At 40.0% G+C, this 18,921-nt stretch overlaps 2 protein-coding genes and 1 long non-coding RNA gene across 3 annotated transcripts; 2 read left to right on the top strand and 1 right to left on the bottom strand.

Moving 5' to 3' along the window:
* Positions 1–2,091: 2,091 nt before the first annotated feature.
* On the top strand, positions 2,092–3,243 carry LOC143859279 (uncharacterized). The gene is made up of 2 exons (XR_013239225.1): positions 2,092–2,397; positions 2,502–3,243. It is a non-coding gene; the product is annotated as an uncharacterized LOC143859279 (long non-coding RNA).
* A 5,338-nt stretch (positions 3,244–8,581) lies between these two features.
* LOC143858998 (pentatricopeptide repeat-containing protein At4g38010-like) lies at positions 8,582–10,110 on the top strand. Its single transcript, XM_077369679.1, has 2 exons — positions 8,582–8,741; positions 9,452–10,110. The coding sequence occupies exons 1-2, from the start codon at positions 8,582–8,584 to the stop codon at positions 10,108–10,110; spliced, it is 819 nt and encodes a 272-aa protein (XP_077225794.1).
* Positions 10,111–13,725: 3,615 nt separating this feature from the next.
* Positions 13,726–17,584, bottom strand: LOC143859129 (putative disease resistance protein At4g27220). The gene is made up of 2 exons (XM_077369810.1): positions 14,456–17,584; positions 13,726–14,362 (listed from the first exon to the last, which is right to left on the bottom strand). Exon 1 carries the CDS (start codon positions 17,462–17,464, stop codon positions 15,401–15,403), a length of 2,064 nt encoding a protein of 687 aa, XP_077225925.1. The 5' UTR covers positions 17,465–17,584; the 3' UTR covers positions 13,726–14,362; positions 14,456–15,400.
* Positions 17,585–18,921: the final 1,337 nt, after the last annotated feature.

The raw sequence follows: 18,921 nt of genomic DNA, 5'->3' as shown, positions 1-18,921 counted from the left end.
TTCGGAAGCTATTCTCCCACTGTAGATTGGGCTTGATCGACGATTTAAATCATTGATTTGTCAATCTGAGGGTCTTGATAATTTGATCATCGATCTGAAACATTCATCCCTAGATCGGCCAAGGTGGGTCCTACATGGACTAGGGAATTGTTGAATTTGGGGCAGCTTATTGATGCTCTTCCTTTAAGCTTCTCTAGTCAATACTGCTGCATACAAAGGGGGTCCCAACATTTAAGAGGTTTTTGACTATCACCAGAGCCAACAATAGAATTCTCACCATCGAACAATCCTAACCACCCAATTGATAGACAAAGCCGGCCATAAAAGTCATCCTTGAAAACGACAGTACCCAAGACTCAGAAAGCAAGTTGGCAAAGATGATTATTGTTTTTAATTACATAAGATTTAAATTTCCTTATCTTAGTGGAAATTTCCAAGAAAAAGAGAGTGAGTTGCCAAGAAATACAGTACCAACCTTGCTTTTTTCAACTATAAAAGGCGGGTATGCCCAAGTAGTGTTTAGTAGGGAATAGATGCAATGGAGGTTTGTTCATGGGCACTGTGTGTTATGTTGGTACTTGGGGTGGAGACATCAATTACCAACATATGCACTTGCAACACTGATGCCGGAGTCCCGGTGACAACAGAGTCCGGGGGAATCCCATGTTGGATTCCGACCAAGGAACCATTGGTTCTGGTTATCACTTTTTTGTTTTTGATAGGTAATCTGGGGTTAGGCAAGACCCCTACCAGATATCATTTAAAAAGATAGAAACATAACAAAGAGGGCCAAGAGGCCAGTACGAAAGGGCCAATAGGCCGGGCTTCAGCCCTTACAATCTAAGATACAATGATCCATTCCTGTCTTCAATTACACTAGAAGGGGCTGTCCCAAGCAAAAAGACAGGGCGAATATATCATTTCCTCCATTTTAGACAATGTTTTGATGGGGTGGGGCCCACCATGCCTACACAAACCATGCATAGCGTAGGGCCTACCATTTCACACTTTCATCCTAGATTGTGATTAATGTAATCCATCCAAGATTATCAAATCTAGCCTTTCACAAAAAACGAGTATTAAAAACATTAGGAAAGCTTGTATGCTGAGTAACAGAAGTCATGGTCCAACCATTCAAAAAAGAAAAAGAAAACGAGTCATGGTCTGCTACAAGAAAGAATGTTTTTACTAGCCATCATGAACGCAGGTACAAGTTAAAAAATGGGCAATGATAAATTCGCAACCCCCAAGGATAATTCGCATCCCTGTAAAGGAGGATATGTGGCAGACTATAACGCTTTTTAAGGTGAAACGGGTGTGAATTATCCTAAAGAGGGTGCGAATTTATCATGGCCCTAAAAAATTTGCCAGTAAATGCTCGGTCCTATCTATTTTTATGCTCATGCCTATTTTTCCTATTTTTCCGATAAGCCTAAGCGTAAAAATGGACATAAAATTTGTTATATGTCCATTTTTACAACATAAAACCAAATTTAGGCCCATTTTGGGATTTTTACCTCGAAAGAAAACGGAGCCTAAGCGTAGAAAGAGGGTTTGAACCAATCCCTATTCCGATATGAATAGTGCATGCAGACATAGATTATGTCAGATCCTGGAATCTCTCTATCCTCAAATCTGAGAACCGAGAATGTCAACAACTTTGACTAGGGAATGGTTGAGTTTCTCTAGTCAATACTGCTCCAAAAGAGAATCCAAACGCTACCAAAAACACAGTGGACCCACATTGTTAGGATGATCCAAAGTGTTCATTTAATGCGCCCTGACATAGATAGGGTGTGCCTAAAAAATCAGCTCCATCGGATGATCCTAACCCTTCAATCTGTGGACGAACCCTCAACTGAGGTGCCTACCTTATACAAATTGAAACTACAGAGGGTGTAGTTGTCACGTTTTAAACTAAAGGGGTAGAAGTGGATGTGTCAGAAACTAGAGGGGGTGTAAATGTAATTTTCCCTTTTGTTATTTAGCTTCCTAGTCTAGGTATGCTCTGACCAATCTTTCTGATACTTCGTCATACAGGATGGGACCCCTGGTCCCCAATATAACCTTAGTATCAATAAAAATCAATGAAAATTTGTCATCTTTCAAAAAAAAGTAAGCTTTAATAACTCTTGCTAAACTTGTGCCTAAAGATCCAAAAAAATTACAACTGATTTTGGAAGTTTTATGGGAGCTTCTTAGCATGTAAATATAGACTCCTGGTCCCTCTTCCTCTCACCACAAAGTGTTCCATCTCTTTCTTGAGAAAGCACACATAAAGAGAGGTTTCCCATTACCTTAGTTGTGAGGAGAAGGAAGAAAACATGGGGTTTTTCTGAGCCGATTCGGTACGTCTTCATCGGATTACAAGCTTCAAAAGTGAGGCTATGGTGAAAGGTATTTCTAACCCATCTCACTACAATTAAAATGTTTCTTTGATTTGAATGCCCAAGATCCATAGGGATCATTTTGGTTAATGTTTAAACAACATTTGGTATCAGAGCGAAGGTTTCCGCCTTTATTGCCGTCCGAAAGCAGCAAACTTTTCTGGTGATCGACCGATACCAATGTTTTCCTCCCCAACCGATGATCTATCCCCTAATGTTTCATCACGATCCAACGGTTGGAGAAGGAGAATGTGGCTTTCAAAATCCAATGGTAGATTCCGTAATATTTATAAAAGTTGCAGTTTTAGGAAACTGATGTGCTTGGAAGACCGACCTGGTATTCAAGGGTAGTTTTGAAACTTTTTGCTATCTAATGGTAGTTTTAAAACTTTTAAAATTTATGGTATTGGAAGGTCGTATTTCAAGAAATTGTTTTCCAATGGTAGTTATCCAATACAAGTTTAAAAAAAAAAACTTTTTTTTATTACCAGCTGGACAGTGCCACGTGTCACGGTGATGTGCGCATTTTGGATCGAAAAGTTACCTGTTATATAACCATTCTCTAGTATCTATTGCTGCTACTGACTTGAGCATCAGAGAGCCTTCTCGGAGTCCGAACACCAAGTGGTTTTCTGACCATTTGTTCGTGTGAGCCAGCTGCATCTCTTCGCCTTCGGAGCTGTCTTAGCTTCTAACCAAATTTTGGCTGTAACAGTTTGTTTCTACACTAGTCCTATTTTCCGAACCAGTGTAGAAACGAGGCTTGATGCCATCCCTATTCCATTATGATTAGTGCATACACCCCATAGATAATGTGAGATCTTGAAATAGTTGAATTTGGGGCAGCTTGTTAATACTTTTGCTGGAATTTTTTTTATTCTTGGGACTTTTGTGGAATTTTCGCAGGAAACCCACGTTTGGTTGGTGGGCCCAAAATAATCCCAGGAACCAAAATAACCCCTCACGAAACCCCACGAAGGAAAAAAAAAAAAACTCCCAGGAACCAAAATAATCCCAGGAGAAGAGTTTTTTTTTCTTCCCAACAGTTCAAGCAACCAAACAAAGTATTTTTTTTTTCCCACCATAGTCCGGTCAACCAAACATGGGATTTTTATTTTACCGGGATACTTCCAGGGAGTTTTTTTCCCCACCAATCTCCCAAGAAGTATTTTGTTCCACAAAAATCCCAAGAGAAAACTTGAGGCTCCTCTTCCTTACCCCACGGACCCGAATGGCTATTGGCATCCAGATGAGTTGGAAAAACTTGATTTGTATCTCAAGCTCCTAGACAACGACTAATGTTGAAAAACTAATTCAGAAGAAAACTTGCAGCTAATGAAAGAGAGGGGGAGAGGAAGGAAGGCTCTAGTGTAGAGAAGAAATGAGTTACTAAAAATGGACAAAGAGGTAGCTTGTAGGGTCTGGTTGAGAAGTATGATAAAAAAAAAAGGTTTATGTGACCTTTGGTTGGCACGCGGAGAACAGGGGGCAAAGAAGCACGTTAAAATGAGGAATAATGAAGCCTTTTTTTCTTGTTGCTGGTTGTAGTGAAGAAAATGGGTGAGTAGGATTCACATGGGTGGAGGAATGAGACGAGAGATAGAGGTGAAAATGGAATGTGCCTTGGGAAGAGAGAGAAGAAAAGGAAAAGAAAAAAACAGAGTGAGTTCCTTCATTGGCTAGCATATCCGTTTTGGGATTATCTCACATCACTTTACTAATCCTCAAATCACTTATTGGGTATCTCTTTTTATGAAGACTATCAAGTTAAAAAGGGGCGATTAAGTTGGTTCCAGGTAGCAAAGGGACTACCTAGTTTGGTAGTCCTGTAGAGTGCCAAACTAGCGAATTAAGCTTCTTTTTTGGAGTTTAAGGGCACGTCTGGCTGCCAGGAAATATTTTTCATGACAAATCGCCATCTCCAAGTGGAGATTAGGGTGAAGGCGGCTAAAAATCTGGAAACAAAATCCCAAAACTAATGAACCGGTTTTGGGAAGTTGCTAAAAACCCGGTTTTGAGTAGAGATTTAATTACCGGAATTTTTGCATCTTCTCCTCATTGGAGACGTCATCTCGGGGAATTTGTTTCTTGATTTCTCTCCAATTTAAACTTGGAGATGGCCATTTGTCAGGAAAAACATTTCCTGGCAGCCAGACGTGCCCTAAGTCTTTTAGCCTTTCTTTTGATTTGGAAATGGAATCATATTTAAAGTCTCTTGGTAGTACTAATGCTTTCATTTGATGGGAAATGGAATCGTATGGACCAACCACCCAATTGGTGCATGAGCCAGGCAATAGAAATCCCCCAATCGAACAATCCTAACTACCCAATTATTGGCAAGCCATAAAAGTTATACTTGAAAAGCTCATTACAGTCAAGAATCAAACTACACATGACCCAGAAAGCTAGTTTGCAATTATGATTATTGCTTATCTTGGTTAGTCAAGTCCAGTTGTCTTCTTAAGTACAATTCCATTTCTCATCAAATGGCATTGGCACTACCAAAAGACTTTAAATATGATTCCATTTCTCATCAAATGAAAGCATTGGTACTACAGTACCAACCTTGCTTTTTTCAACTATAAAAGAGGGTATGCACAAGTAGCGTTTAGTAGGGAATAGATGCAATGTAGGTTCGTTCATGGCCACTGGGTGTTATGTTGGTACTTGGGGTGGTTACATCCATTACCAACCAACATTGATGCCGGAGTCCCCAGTGGCGCCGGAGTCCGGGGAATCCCATGCCGGATTCCGTGCAAGAAACCATTGGTTCTTGTTATCACTTTGGCCAAACGAACCGGTGGATTAAAAAATCCCCACCTACTCCTGTGAGCAAACCTATCACCCGCCCCATCCCCAACCTCCGCCCCGTACCCCCACCACCTCTGGTGGGCTAAACCTGGGCCACCTGCCTTTTACTAGGCGATAAAATGCCTTCTTATTTTCAATATATGTATTATGTTTAAGAAAATGATATCAGCACACCCATCTTTTGATATTTGCACTAACCCTTCTTGTCATTTATTGTTTAAAGAGTTGTGAAAAGCTATTACAGTTCCGAAAAAGCTCTCACAGCCCAATTAAGAAAGAAAAGACAGGCTGAGCTTGTGCAGTTATTAAAACATGGGTGTGCTGATATCATTCCCTATGTTCAGTCAGGTTATTGATCATTGTATTAGATGAGATCTAGAATGATATGACTGCTGAATCATTATAGTGGTAGATTAGTAAGTTATTTTAGTTGTGTATTTTGAATTTCAAATCATGTTTCTTATGTTTTTCTTGTAAAAGTCTTCATAAATATATACAAAGGGCACCTAAGATTGCAACGTGTTTCCTCCCTATTTTCAATCTTTTTATGATATCAGAGCCTTCGTCCTAGCCGGGCGACAAGACGTTGGATTTCATTTGTTGGTGAACCGCCGATCTAGCTGTCCGCCCAGCCCAAAGTTTTCACATTTTCTTTTTCTCTTTGAAAACCACCCTGCTCCGTTCCACACAACCTATCTCGTCGAACCCAACACATGACGGTGGTGTCAGAGATATGTTCACTTGGTCCCTGAAAATCTGTCTTCCATCAAAAACGCATCTTCCTCTCCTTTCCTCAACAGGGTAATGTTAACAGCACTACTGTATTTTGATGAGGGCACTCCTCACTTTTTTAAAAGTAGGGTATGACCCGCGCCATAGGATGATCCAAACCGTCCATTAGATGAGCCACAGCCTAAATAGGTTGTACCCCAAAAATTATTTACATAGGAGGGTTAGGATCAACCCTCTAACATTCAGATTCGAGGGTTAGGATCAACCTATGGAATGAGGGACCAAGTTTGGGTGCAAACCCGAAACCTTGAACCGCCCTGAGCCTGAGCTTACCCTTTATTTTTCAGATAAGTATTATATGTCTACACCCATGTTCGGGCATAGGTCATGAGGGACCAAATTATATAGTGGCGACTCGTTTAAACTAAGTCGGTAAAGTTATTTGCCACGCTAGCATTTGATAAGAATGTGGGGAACGAGCAAGTAATGGAGCCTAAAATATTGGATAGCTTTTAGAAGTTTCTCCTTAATTATACTTATCCCAAAGTTCAATCTGTCAAGTGGAACCGAGTTTGCATGTTACCGTTTGTTAAAGTATAAAATAATAAATAACGCTTTCTCCAACATATTAAGCTTTTGGAGTCACTGGTAGTTTTACATGGTAATGCAATCCGATACAGCGGAAGCGCGAAAATAAACCACAAGAATAAGAAATCGTAATCCTACCACAGCAAAATAGAGAGAAAAAGGAGGAAAACTCCAAGAGTGGATGTCTTCTCTCTTAATTAATTAATTTCATAATCAAATCAAAAGTCTCATTACATGTTCCTTATTTGGCCATGCACAAAATAGAAATAAATCTATCCTAATTAGAATGAAAGAGAATGAAAATAAATTTATCTAATTGGCATGTATGAAATTGGAAACAAATCTACCCTAATTATGTAAGAAAATAGAAACAAATCAGCCCTATGATTTGGCCTGCATCACATGGTATAAGAGCAAATGCCTGGGTCCAAACCTCCTTAATAGCAAAAATCCACATACATTGGCCAAACACAAATGAGAGGCCACATGTGTCACGTGTAGGCCAAAGAGGGGTCACACTTGAGGTCAGATGAATTGAGTCAACGAAGTGGCAGTACAATTACCAATTATGGGATGAAAGACGTGAGTATAAGGAGCCCATAGCATGGGAAGTTACATAAAAGTTCTCTCCAATCCCCATTCCTTGTGCATACAAACATAGCTTATGTGAGATCTTCGAATCTCTCTATCCTCAAATCTGAGAACCCACAATGTTAGCAACTCTGACGAGGGAATGAATGGTTGAATTTCTGAAGCTTTTGGACTATTCCTTGAAGCTTCTCTAGAGATTCCTGACTATCACATCATTATGGATGTGCCAAGCAACAAAAATCTCACCATCGGACAATCCTAACCATCCAATTGATGGACAAGCCAAAAATTCATCCTTGAAAGTCATAGTACCGACGACCCAGAAAGCAAGTTGGCAAATAAGATTATTGCTTTTAATTTCATAATTTAAATCTCCTTGGGGGAAATTTCCAAGAACTACGGTACCAACCTTGCTTTTTTCATAATTTAAATTGGTACCGTCTATACCGATTTTACCCTTAACAGGAAGTTACATAAAAGTTCTCTCCAATCCCTATTCCGATATGAATAGTGCATACAAACATAGCTTATGTGAGATCCTCAAATCTCTCTATCCTCAAATCTGAGAACCCTCAATACTGCCGCAAACAAAGGGCCTTAAAGAGATTCCTGACTATTACATCATTAATTATGGCTGTGCAAAGCTAGACCTGGCAAACGGCGGGCCGGGCCGGGTTCAAAATGACCCGGAAAATTTTACGGGTGATTGAGCTTGGACCCGCACCTGGCCCGTACGGGTCACCGGGATTTTTGACGTATTTTTTTAAAGATTTTTTTTTTGTATAGGGATTCGCTAGCCACCTTCGCCGATGCTACTTTTCGGCTTGTCGCCCACCCTTTGCTGCAAAGATCGGCAGAACTACGAGTTGCGCAAAGGTGGCTAGCAATAAATAATAGCAATATATAATTATCATGCAGGTACTACGGAAAAATGAAAGTAAAGTAGAAAAATTACCAAAAAAAATACCAAAAGAATGTACTAAAATATGACAATTACCAAAAAACCTACAAAGAAAATTAAAAAATTATGACAATTACGTAAAAAGGCCAAAATAAAACTTTTCTAGCCCCCGCGCGCCCTAGTTTTGATGGGTCGGGTGGACGCGGGTCAATTTCAAACGGGTCACATATTGGTGACCCAGACCCGGAATTTATGGGAGGGCCGGGTGGACCCGCAGGTCCGGGTCAGTTTTTGTCAGGTCTATGCCAAGCAACAAAAAGCCTCACCATCGGACAATCCTAACCATCCAATTGATGGACAAGCCAAAAATTCATCCTTGGAAGTCATAGTACCGACGACCCAGAAATCAAGTTGGCAAATAAGATTAATGCTTTTAAGTTCACAATTTAAATCTCCTTATCTTGGTGGAAATTTCCAAGAACTTGCCAAGAACCACAAAAACAACTTTGCTTTTTTCAACTATAAAAGATGATGTGCCCAAGTAGCTAGTGTTTAGTAGGGAATAGATACAATGGAGGTTCGTTCATGGACACTGATTGTCATGTTGGTACTTGGGGTGGGGACATCCATTACCAACATATGCACCTGCAACACTGATGCCGGAGTCCGCGGTGACACCAGAGTCCGGCGGAATCCCATGCCGGATTCCGAGCAAGGAACCATTGGTTCTCGTAATCACTTTCGCCAAATGGACCGGCCGAATCCGATATCCCCACATACTCCTGTGAAAAACAATAACCCCATAAACAACCCCCATAAACAACCCCCAGACAAAACCCCCAGAAACAACCCCCAGACAAAACCCCCCGTCCGCTACATTTCATACACCGCCCTCGACCCCTCCCACCTCGTCACCCTCCCCCTCCCCCGCCCCCTCCCCCGCCCCTCACACACTGACACACACACCCCCCCAGCGGTCTAAACCTGGGCCACCTCCCGGTTACTAGGCAATAAAATGCCATCTTATTTTCAATCTGTGTATGTATTATGTTTTGGAAAATGATATCAGCACACCCATGTTTTGATATTTGCACTAACCCTTCTTGTCTTTTATTATTTATAAAGAGTTGTTAAAAGCTATTACAGTTCCCAAAAATTAAGTTCTCACAGGCCAATTAAGAAAGAAAAGACAAGCTGAGTTTGTGCAATTATTGAAACATGGGTGTGCTGATATCATTCTCTATGTTTTAGTCAGGTTGTTGATCATATTGTATTACATGAGATCAAGAAAGATCTGACCGTTGGATCATTATTGTGGTAGAATAGGAAGTAATTTTAGTTGTGTATTTTTAATTTTAAATACAATTAGTTATATGTGCTTATGCAGTTATGCACATGTTTCTTATGTTTTTCTTGTGAATGTGTTATATGCAAATTTTAGTTGTGTTATATGCAAAATTGTTCAATGAAATGCCCATAAGGGATATTGTCTCGTGGAATTGCATGATATATGGTTATGCTAAATGTGGAAACATGAAAGCTGCAAGGGAGTTGTTTGATCAAACACCCTTGAGAGATGTGGTTACTTGGACCATTATTGTCAATGGATATGCAAAATGTGGTAAAATGCCTGAAAGGGATATTTTCTCTTGGAACATCATGATTGATGCCTATGCTAGTGTTGGAAGCATAAATATTGCACAAGAACTATTTGATGCAATGTCCCAAAGAGATGTGATCTCTTGGAATGCATTAATTGCCGGTTACAGACAAAATTGCCAGGCCAAGGAGGCCATTGAACTCTTTCACCGCATGCAAATGGTCGGGGAGAAACCCGATTGTTCCACTCTAGCAATTGTTCTTTCAGCTATAGCTGACTTGGGTCTTTTTGCCCAAGGTAGATGGATTCCTACTTATGTGGATAAGAACAAATTCTCTTTGGATGGTATTGTTGGTGTTGCCATCATAGACATGTACTGCAAATGTGGAAATGTAGATATTGCTTTGGGGATATTTGATTGCATAACTCATAGAAACATAGATCATTGGAACTCAATGATATCGGGGCTTGCAATACATGGATGTGACAACGCTGCTTAACCACAAGCACCGATTTGCAGACTCAAACGCAGATGCTTTGGCTAAGGCGGGAGTTTTCTTAACGGAGCCAAAGGTAGTATACCCTTCTGTGGATGAGAATGCGATGTAATTCAGTATGATTTTGGGGCCATTTGGTGCCCATGCACTCTGTACTGTTTCAACTTGTGGGACATCTTGTCCCCTGATTTCTAATTTAATTTGTTACCTTTAAAAAAAAATGATGCAATTCATTTGTTTGAGGAAATGCGGCGATCGGCAGAAAGACCTGATGATATTAGTTTCATTGGCGTTCTAAGTGCTTGTAGTCATTTAGGTTTGGTACATGAGGGATGCCTATATTTTGAGCTCATGAGCCTTCAATATGGCATAACACCCAAGATCCAACATTATGGTTGTATGGTTGACCTTCTAAGTCGTGCGGGGCATTTAGAGGAGGCAAGGGAGCTTGTTAAGTACATGCCCATGAGACCCAACAATGTAGTTTGGAGGGCTCTTCTTGGAGCTTCTAGGAATCATGGAAATATTGAAATTGCCGAGCATGCAGCAAAGCACTTAATTGAATTGGAACCTGACGATACTAGTTCTTATGTGCTTTAGTCTAACATTTATAGTGCCAAGGGGCAATGGAAGTGTGTAACGGAAATAAGGAAAATGATGACAGACAGGGGTATAGTAAAGGCTCCTGGCTGTAGTTCCATTGAATTAAATGGTATAGTTCATGGATTCAGGAGTTATTCCTTGGTTTCTTTGTAAGACATCATTCCTACCAATTTTTTTGAGAAGGAAAAGCAAAAATAACAAATGTTGTACCAACAAATGTTTTGAACATATCTGTTGTTAAAACAACAAATGTTGTACCAATTCAATTTTATCACCACCTTTGCCCTTTCGGTTCATCAAGTAGTCGTTAATGGCAATTGGTTTCCATGCGATATCAATCACTTGTAGCTACACATTTCTAACAACAATGGATATTATTAAAGGTTTGTGGACACCATGAAATCTGTTCATGCTATTATTTATCCATTTCTGTAAGCATTTGCAAGATTGAGTAGTATAGTCCCGGATCACTTTTGTAAAGCTAACAAATTTAATTCTGATTCACAAACTGAAGTCAGTTAATAGGAGATACTCCAGCCATAAAGATAGAAGGTAGGTCTATACCTGAGGTTTGGATTTATTCCGTTATCTACATAAAAGACCTTCACTCTACTGTATTGGGAATTTTTGAGAAGAATTTGAGCTCCCACATAGAATTGCCAACCTATTAGTATTACTTTACACACACATTGTATATATATAGACACTACACACACTCATACCATAGGAATAATCCTGGTCTTCTTCTTTCTTTCTTTTTTTAAAATTGACATATTTCATTAATATTCAGATAGCAATCGGGACCAGAAGCCCTAGCCTGCAATACAAAATATTAAAGTGAATTGGGACGGGCATACCCGGGACCAATTCAAAAATAACCAAAAAACATTTACAGTAGAGTGTAAGCATTCCTATTCTCTATTTTGTAGGCATTCTTTTCATCTTTTCTTTCAAGCCTGCTATCACCTGTACCTGTTAAGACTATAGCTAACTTCTAACCAACAACCTGGGAACTCAAGAACTAGAATTTTTTTAGGGGTATACCTGGCCAAAAATTTATAACTATTCATCCTCTTCTGAAAATCACCACTAAAAAAGGGACTATCCCTTGTTCGATTGGAATCTATTGGGATGAATTCTTAGTCCTCCTTGATCTAATTAAGCCACTTGTTCTGTACCAATAGCCGAGCAAGGAACCATTGGTTCTGGTTTTCACTTTAGCCAAATGAACCGGTGGATTAAAATGTCGCCACCTACTCGTAGGCTCCTAGCTAGGAGCAACACTTCATACAAATAAATGCATTCTTATTTTCAATCTCTGAAAAATGTTTAGTAGAATGATATCAGCACACTCATGTTTCTATATTTGCACTAACCCTTCTTGTCTTTTATTATTTAAAGTGTTGTTAAAAGTTATTACAGTTCCCAAAAAGCTCTCACAGGCCAATTAAGAAAGAAAACACAAGCCAAGTTTGCCCAGTTATTAAAACATGGGTGCCAGCTGATATCATTCCCTATGTTTACTTAGGTTGTCGATCATTGTATTAGATGAGATCTAGAATGATCTGACAGTTGAATCATTATAGGTGCCTATGCACATGTTTTTCTTGTGAGGGGCCTGTATAAATATATGCAAAGGGCACCCAAAATTGCATCGGGTTTCCTCCCTACTTTAAGAAGTAGAATTTCATTTTCCAGCAGCTGATGACAAGAAGTAGAATCTAATTAAGCTGTTACACACAAATTTAGAGAGGGTAATGCAGTGGCGGATGCGATGGTGAATGCGACCCGGTCTACCCCAAAGAGAACTGTGTACTCTCATTGTGTAGGGAGATGCCCCTTTTGGCAAGAGGGGTTGCAAGATGGGATGCCCTTGGGCTCCCTAACCTGCACCACTTGCCTAGACCATGAAATAACTAGGCAAAGCCTCTTGGGATGCAAAGAACCAGAGTAAGGACAACTCAGAAAACAAGTTGCCTCTTTAGGTTGTTTTAAATTGAGAAGAACTAAGACCTTTTCTTCTAGAATCGAAATCGGAATGGAAATGGTTTCGTTTTAAGTAATTATTGAATTAAATGGCAAGGGCCCCAATGGAATTCGTGCCATATGCCAAAAAGGTTAAGAATCTTGAAGAAGTTGTTTCTTCAGGAATGAAATGCATTGAGAAAAGGTTTGTGTTTAGTTTCTGTTGGCTAAGATGTAGGGAATCCCTAAGGTTTGTGTTTACTTGCTAAGGTGGGATGGGGTGACAAGCACATTGTGACCCTAAAGTCTTACTTGGACAACTCTGATGCCTAAGTGGAACCTGTTTTTACAGTCAAATCGAAGTATATGAACGGGTTGTTCTCATAAAACAACACCACGGATTTTATTATTCAGATGATCCAATTCAGATATGAAAGGGTTGTTCTCATAAAACAACAGCACGGACTGTTTGGCCTCTATAGCCTTTCACAAGGTATCTTCATATACAACAGTAGAAAATCGTTTTACAGCTATAGTTAGAGCCTCTTTCATTCCAGACATAGACATCATCAAATCTAGGTTGTTAGATGCCATCAGTCTTGTGGAGTGTCTTTGGTCTTACTATTTTGCACTCAAATTTGTCAATTAGGGTTTGTATTTCTCCATGAAGCCACATCCAGGAAAAGCGAAAAGGGATCTGTGACTAATTCTGGAAGATCAATGCCATTGGTTATTCAACAAAGTTAACATAACATGGTGCTCAATAAATCGTTTTGCTACAAAACGCTAAGATCGTGAAAAATGCTAAAAGAGAACGTTTTAGATTGATTTCAGGAGCAGAATAATGAGAAATTGAAGAGAAAGATCATCTAGTCAAGTTGATTCAAACTCAGGATATTGTTGCATCCCAACCGTGCCATAGTTAAATCTCAGAAAGAAAATGAATTCGGTTGATCATTTTCTTCTAGTGTATAACATAGATTGTTTTGACTCAGATTCAGAACCACATGAGTCCAGTTCCGCGGCGATTAAATGAACAAAAAGGGACTCTATAATAACAACTCAATGAGTTTCTTAGATCCAGATAAATAATAATCCAGTTTTCCCATATTCCACAAACTCAACTCCCTGTTTATGGATACAACACAATACCAATCCCTTCTTTCTCAAAAGTCAGAACATGAAAACCGGTGACACTGTATTCACATTCCAGATAGACCAAACGATATATTAAGGCTACTGATGTTGGCACTACAATGTTTTGATAATTGCACTAACCCATCTTGACTTTTATTATTTAAACAGCTGACAAAGATTATCACAGTTCCCCAAAAGCACTGATAAGCCAATTAAAAAAGAAAAAAGAAAAGCTGAGTTTGTGCAATTATTAAAACATGGGGGTGCAAATATCAGTAGCCTATATTAAAAAAAAAAAACCATTATTTTGATGCAAATTAATACAGGAAAATGGTTGAAATAGAGATGTAAGAAAGCTGTGAAGAAGTTGATCATCCGATTACCGAATTTGTGGAGGACTGGAGGACGGAGATGATCGAAAGATGTACACGGCGAAGGGGAGCACAGGATGGTAGGTTTAGAAGGAGAGGAGAGTGAGGGGAAGAAGTAATGAAACACAGCAATGGGTTAGATCGCTGAGTAAAAATCTTCCTCCTCTACAACCACCGCCCTGCAACGAAGGGAATGCAAAAGGAATAACACATGATTAGATAAGAATGGAAACGAAATGAAATTTATCCATAATGTAATTACCATCACTTACTGGGATGAAAAAGAGGTTGGAGGCGTGACTTGATGCCTTGGTCCTCCCACTCCAACCCTTCAAACCATGCTTCTTCTCCATCAATACTTTCGAGTTTAGGTGCGCTTTGGGGCCCTAATGGAAGCCTCTTTAAATTGAAGCAATGATCTACCAGAATTGATTCCAAGGAAGGGAAATGGAAAGATACATGGGACCCTCCTCCTCCTCCTCTATTGTTGTTGCGGTGGTAGCAGAGCCTCCAAAGCTCTGGCAGATGCACTAATCTTAGAACCTTTAATCGAGGGAGCAGCAGGTCCTCCAATTCTTGCTCTTCTTCCGATGCACCTATCATCATCTCCTCATCATCCCAGATTATTTTCTCCATTTTTGAGCATCCACCAATAGCAAGTTCCTCCAATTGTTGAAGGTTTTGTGCAAGAACGGGGGAGAAGAGACATGTCAAGTTGTCGCACATGGAGACAATGAGCTTCTTTAGGTTATGGAGGGTTCCAGTTGGTGGCATGACCCCCTTCCATAAACTCCTCAGTTTGGGCAGATTTTTTAAATGAATTTCTTCCAAAGTAGAGAGGGGTGGTGTAGTAATAATAGCATGGCTCTTTTCTATAATCCCCTCCTCATAGTCAAATACCTCCTCCAACTTATCCATATCCCAGATTCTCAATCGTTGCAATCTCCCGAAAGCAATTGGTGGAAAGGCGATATGTTCCATTTCATGGCAATATTCGAGTGTGAGGCTCTTCAAGTTGTTGAAACCACGACCTTCATCATCAAGGACAAGGAGGTGTGTAATATTGGTGCAAACCCCCTTCAAGACAATATCTTCGCTTCTTCCCACTAAAACCTTTACCCACTTACAAATAGGGTAAGACATTATCTTAATATCCATATAAGTCCCGAAATCATCAGCTCTCGCTTTATAATAATCCAACACCATACCAAATTTCTTTAGATTCTCCCATTAATGTATAGAACGGTCAGCAGAGCCAAAGATGCCACCTCATCAAAGCTGGCATTACTTCCATCACCACTGATACCTCTCACCTCCCACTCATTAAAACTATTTCTCATATATAATTCTTCTAATTTACACAACTTTGATATCACATTGGGCGGCACCCTTTTCAGTCTTCTCGTGCCTGTAAGATCCAAAAGCTTCAGATTTGCCAAATCCCCTATTTCTATTGGTAGTTCTTCGATCCCATTTTCTTTTAGGCTAAGGATTTCGAGATTCACCAATTCCTTCAGTAGGGATATGTTATTTAAATGCCGGCATCCATCTAAACACAAAGTCCTGAGGTTTGATGAGCGTGGTAGTGACGGTGGCAGTGATGAAATAGCAGTCCCACTTAGATCCAAAACTAAAAGTTCTCTCATTTGCTGGAAGAAATTATCTTGGACTTCTCTCAAAGAGTCATTTTGTTGTAGTAATAAGGTTCGGAGATGTGGGCATATTGGCTGTTCAGGGAGCACACGAATTGTGCTTCTCATTAGTGAAAGCCTCTTGCATTGTTCTAAATTTTCTGGCCATTCCTTCGATTCCACTCCAGCTTTAACTAGAAATCCATGCTCTCTTCTTGATGCGATCGATATGGCCACATCTCTAACAATATCATGCATTTTTACATGACCCTCTTTGTCACTGTTTAACAGCAAGCACGAATCCTTAAGTTTGTCAACCAAAGTTTGTGTTAGATCCCATGCATCTTTCAAGCTGCTTACATTTTTGAAAACCCTCTCTCCCACCAAGTATCTCATCAAATGACGTACTTTGATGTTATAATCTTCAGGAAAGAGACAACAAAACAAGAAACAGGATTTGGCTTCCTCACTTTCCAAGTATTTGTAGCTCAGCTCCAGATGAGAGTATAGCTCTTTATCCACATGATCTATGTTATGAGGACGAGCCATTTCTAATTCTGTCCGTGCATTTTCCCACACATGTGAGGCCTTGCATTTTAGTGCCCTTGCAACCGTGACAATTGCCAGGGGCAAACCCCTGCATTCTTTAGCAACTTCCCATGCCAAACTCTGCACTTCATCAGCTTCAGCAACGCCGGCTTTCTCTTTGAACAGATTCCATGAATCCTCTTCAGATAAGACTTTGACTTCGATAGTTTTCTGGCAGTTCATCTTGGAACATACATCTTTGTTTCGTGTTGTCATTATAATTTGGCAACCCTTTTGGCTACCTCCGCAGGGGATTCCCACCAGAGCTAAGTCCAATCTATCCCATAGATCATCCAAGATTAAAAGTATCTTCTTCTCTTCCTTTAATCTATGCAACAACCGGCCCGCTCTTACGTCTATGTTCTCTTCTGAAAGTCGCATGCCTAATTTCTCAGCAAGTTCACCTTGGATCTTTTTCAAGTCTTGGTTCTGGGAAACAATCACCTTTACGACCTCATCGCACCACTTTTCACACTTAGCTTTTTTCCCCACTTGTTCCAGTAGGGTCGTCTTGCCAACGCCTCCCATCCCGTATACTCCGATGGTGTTGATTCTCTCGTCTTTTAATGCCTCGATGACCTGCTCCATAGCCGATCCTGTGGATTCAAAAGTCTCAAATTCTCCCGCCGGCAAGTCTTCTATGCTTGGAGGTGGACGAGGATTTGATACATGAGTGGAATTCCCTCTTGTTAGTAGGCCATCACCATCAACCATCTTCTTCTTTGCTTCTTTACCTAGAGAATAGCGCGACCACAAATCGGGACAACACTCCTTGAAACATCTCTCGTTCTCCGTCACTTCATGATCCAATCTCTTCGCGACTGCTTCAATTTCATCTACTTGTTTTAGCCACCCTTGAACTTCACCAGTGATTTCTTCTCCTCTCCTACGCGCAGCATCGACTAATTGTTGCACAGCATCTCTCCTCAACCCCAAAATTTCAACTTTTTCTTTAAGTTTTTCAACATTCTTTTCATGATGAACAAGATAATCATAGTGGAGCTTAATAGGAGCGTATGAAACCGTCACAATTTGACCAATAAGACTAGGCAAAGCATTCATGACGAGGAGTGCAGAGAGGAAGCTAATGGTGGAAGGAATAGCAAGTAGAAATGTGTGTGCACCTGCTTTGTCTTCTTCTTCTTACAAGAGATGGCCTTTCTGAATGCAGTAATGCAATAGGATAGCAGGTGCAGAACCAATTCAAAGCAATCAAACAAGGAGACACGCAAATAATGGAACCAAACTTCGCTCAGACCCTATCTACGTGGCCCAATAAAAGCATGACCATCAAACGGTTTAGAAATAATTTGGAAACCGGATATTTTGGAAACCTCTATAAATCAATGTCGAGATTATCCTATGGAAATATTTTTGGGCACAATCTCACTTACACGTAATTGAAAAAGAGGGACAAAGATGTCATCTTGTCCATAAAAAATAGAGCTGGGTTTCAAGGGCTTAAAGCAACTTTCCAAAAGGCATCTTTGTCCCATTAGACCTCGACCTGAGCGAAGTTTCGTTCCAGATAATGTCAAGGAGGAAACCACCTAAGAGAATTTTAAAAGGTTTAATTGACTTTTTGGAAGGCAATACACCGAAAAGAACAAAAAAAGAAAGGAGAGAAACAGTCTCATAAGGTGTGCTAGGCAATTACTAGGCTGTAGCCCATCTAATGGACGGTTTGGATCATCCTATGGTGCGGGCCATACTGTACTTTTAATAAAGTTAGGAGTGCCCTCATCAAAATAGAGTAGTGCTGATAACATTTCCCTTCTTTTATCTTTTGCATATCGTTATTTTGCTGCGTTGTTAATTCCTAACAAGTCTGATTGTTGTTGGATTAAATACTGAGGCCTGTTTGAATTGTCGGAATCAGGTACTGAAATCAGGATCAATTTCCAATATGTTAGGTACGTAGCCAATACTCCACAAGCTCGCTGATGAAACGATGTTAGGCTATATGCCCTTTAAACATGTGCCATACAAGGTTAGGTCCCACCCAGTCCCATACTGATGCAGGTGCATCTCGCCCGATGACAAAGATCAACGGTCAAGATAGTCAGAAACTTGATCAACGGTCAGATCAGAAGATATAAGACGGCATTTAGATCGACGGTTCACCTTGATTACTACTCTTCAAAGAGTCCTTTTTTTAGTTTGCTTTTAATTTGGATTTGATTTATTTATTTATAGTATTTCTCTCGTCATGGACGTTTAGAGTTTTATTTTTACATAGATTAGGTTAGAGGATTTTTAGGAATTTGATTGAGTTTAGGAGTTTTATTGTTTTAGGAAGTTTGTTTAGGAAATCAACTCACGTTTGAAAAAAAAAGCCTATAAATTGGCAATCATGTAATCGCTTATCATTACCTTTTCTTGGAATAAAAATTGAGTTGCCGATTGTACAAGTCATCTGTTACTTGCCGAGTCCCGCCCATATATGGCGAGCCACCTGCTGCTTGTATTGTTGCCTTTCCACAAGCCACCTCATGCTTGTGCATCTAATTCAACCATCT

This window comes from Tasmannia lanceolata, unplaced genomic scaffold (genome assembly GCF_043159265.1).
Source record: "Tasmannia lanceolata isolate RefF3 unplaced genomic scaffold, GAP_Taslan_0.1 ptg000029l, whole genome shotgun sequence".
Classification (NCBI taxonomy): Eukaryota; Viridiplantae; Streptophyta; class Magnoliopsida; order Canellales; family Winteraceae; genus Tasmannia; species Tasmannia lanceolata.
This window is presented reverse-complemented; position numbering and strand designations above follow the sequence as displayed.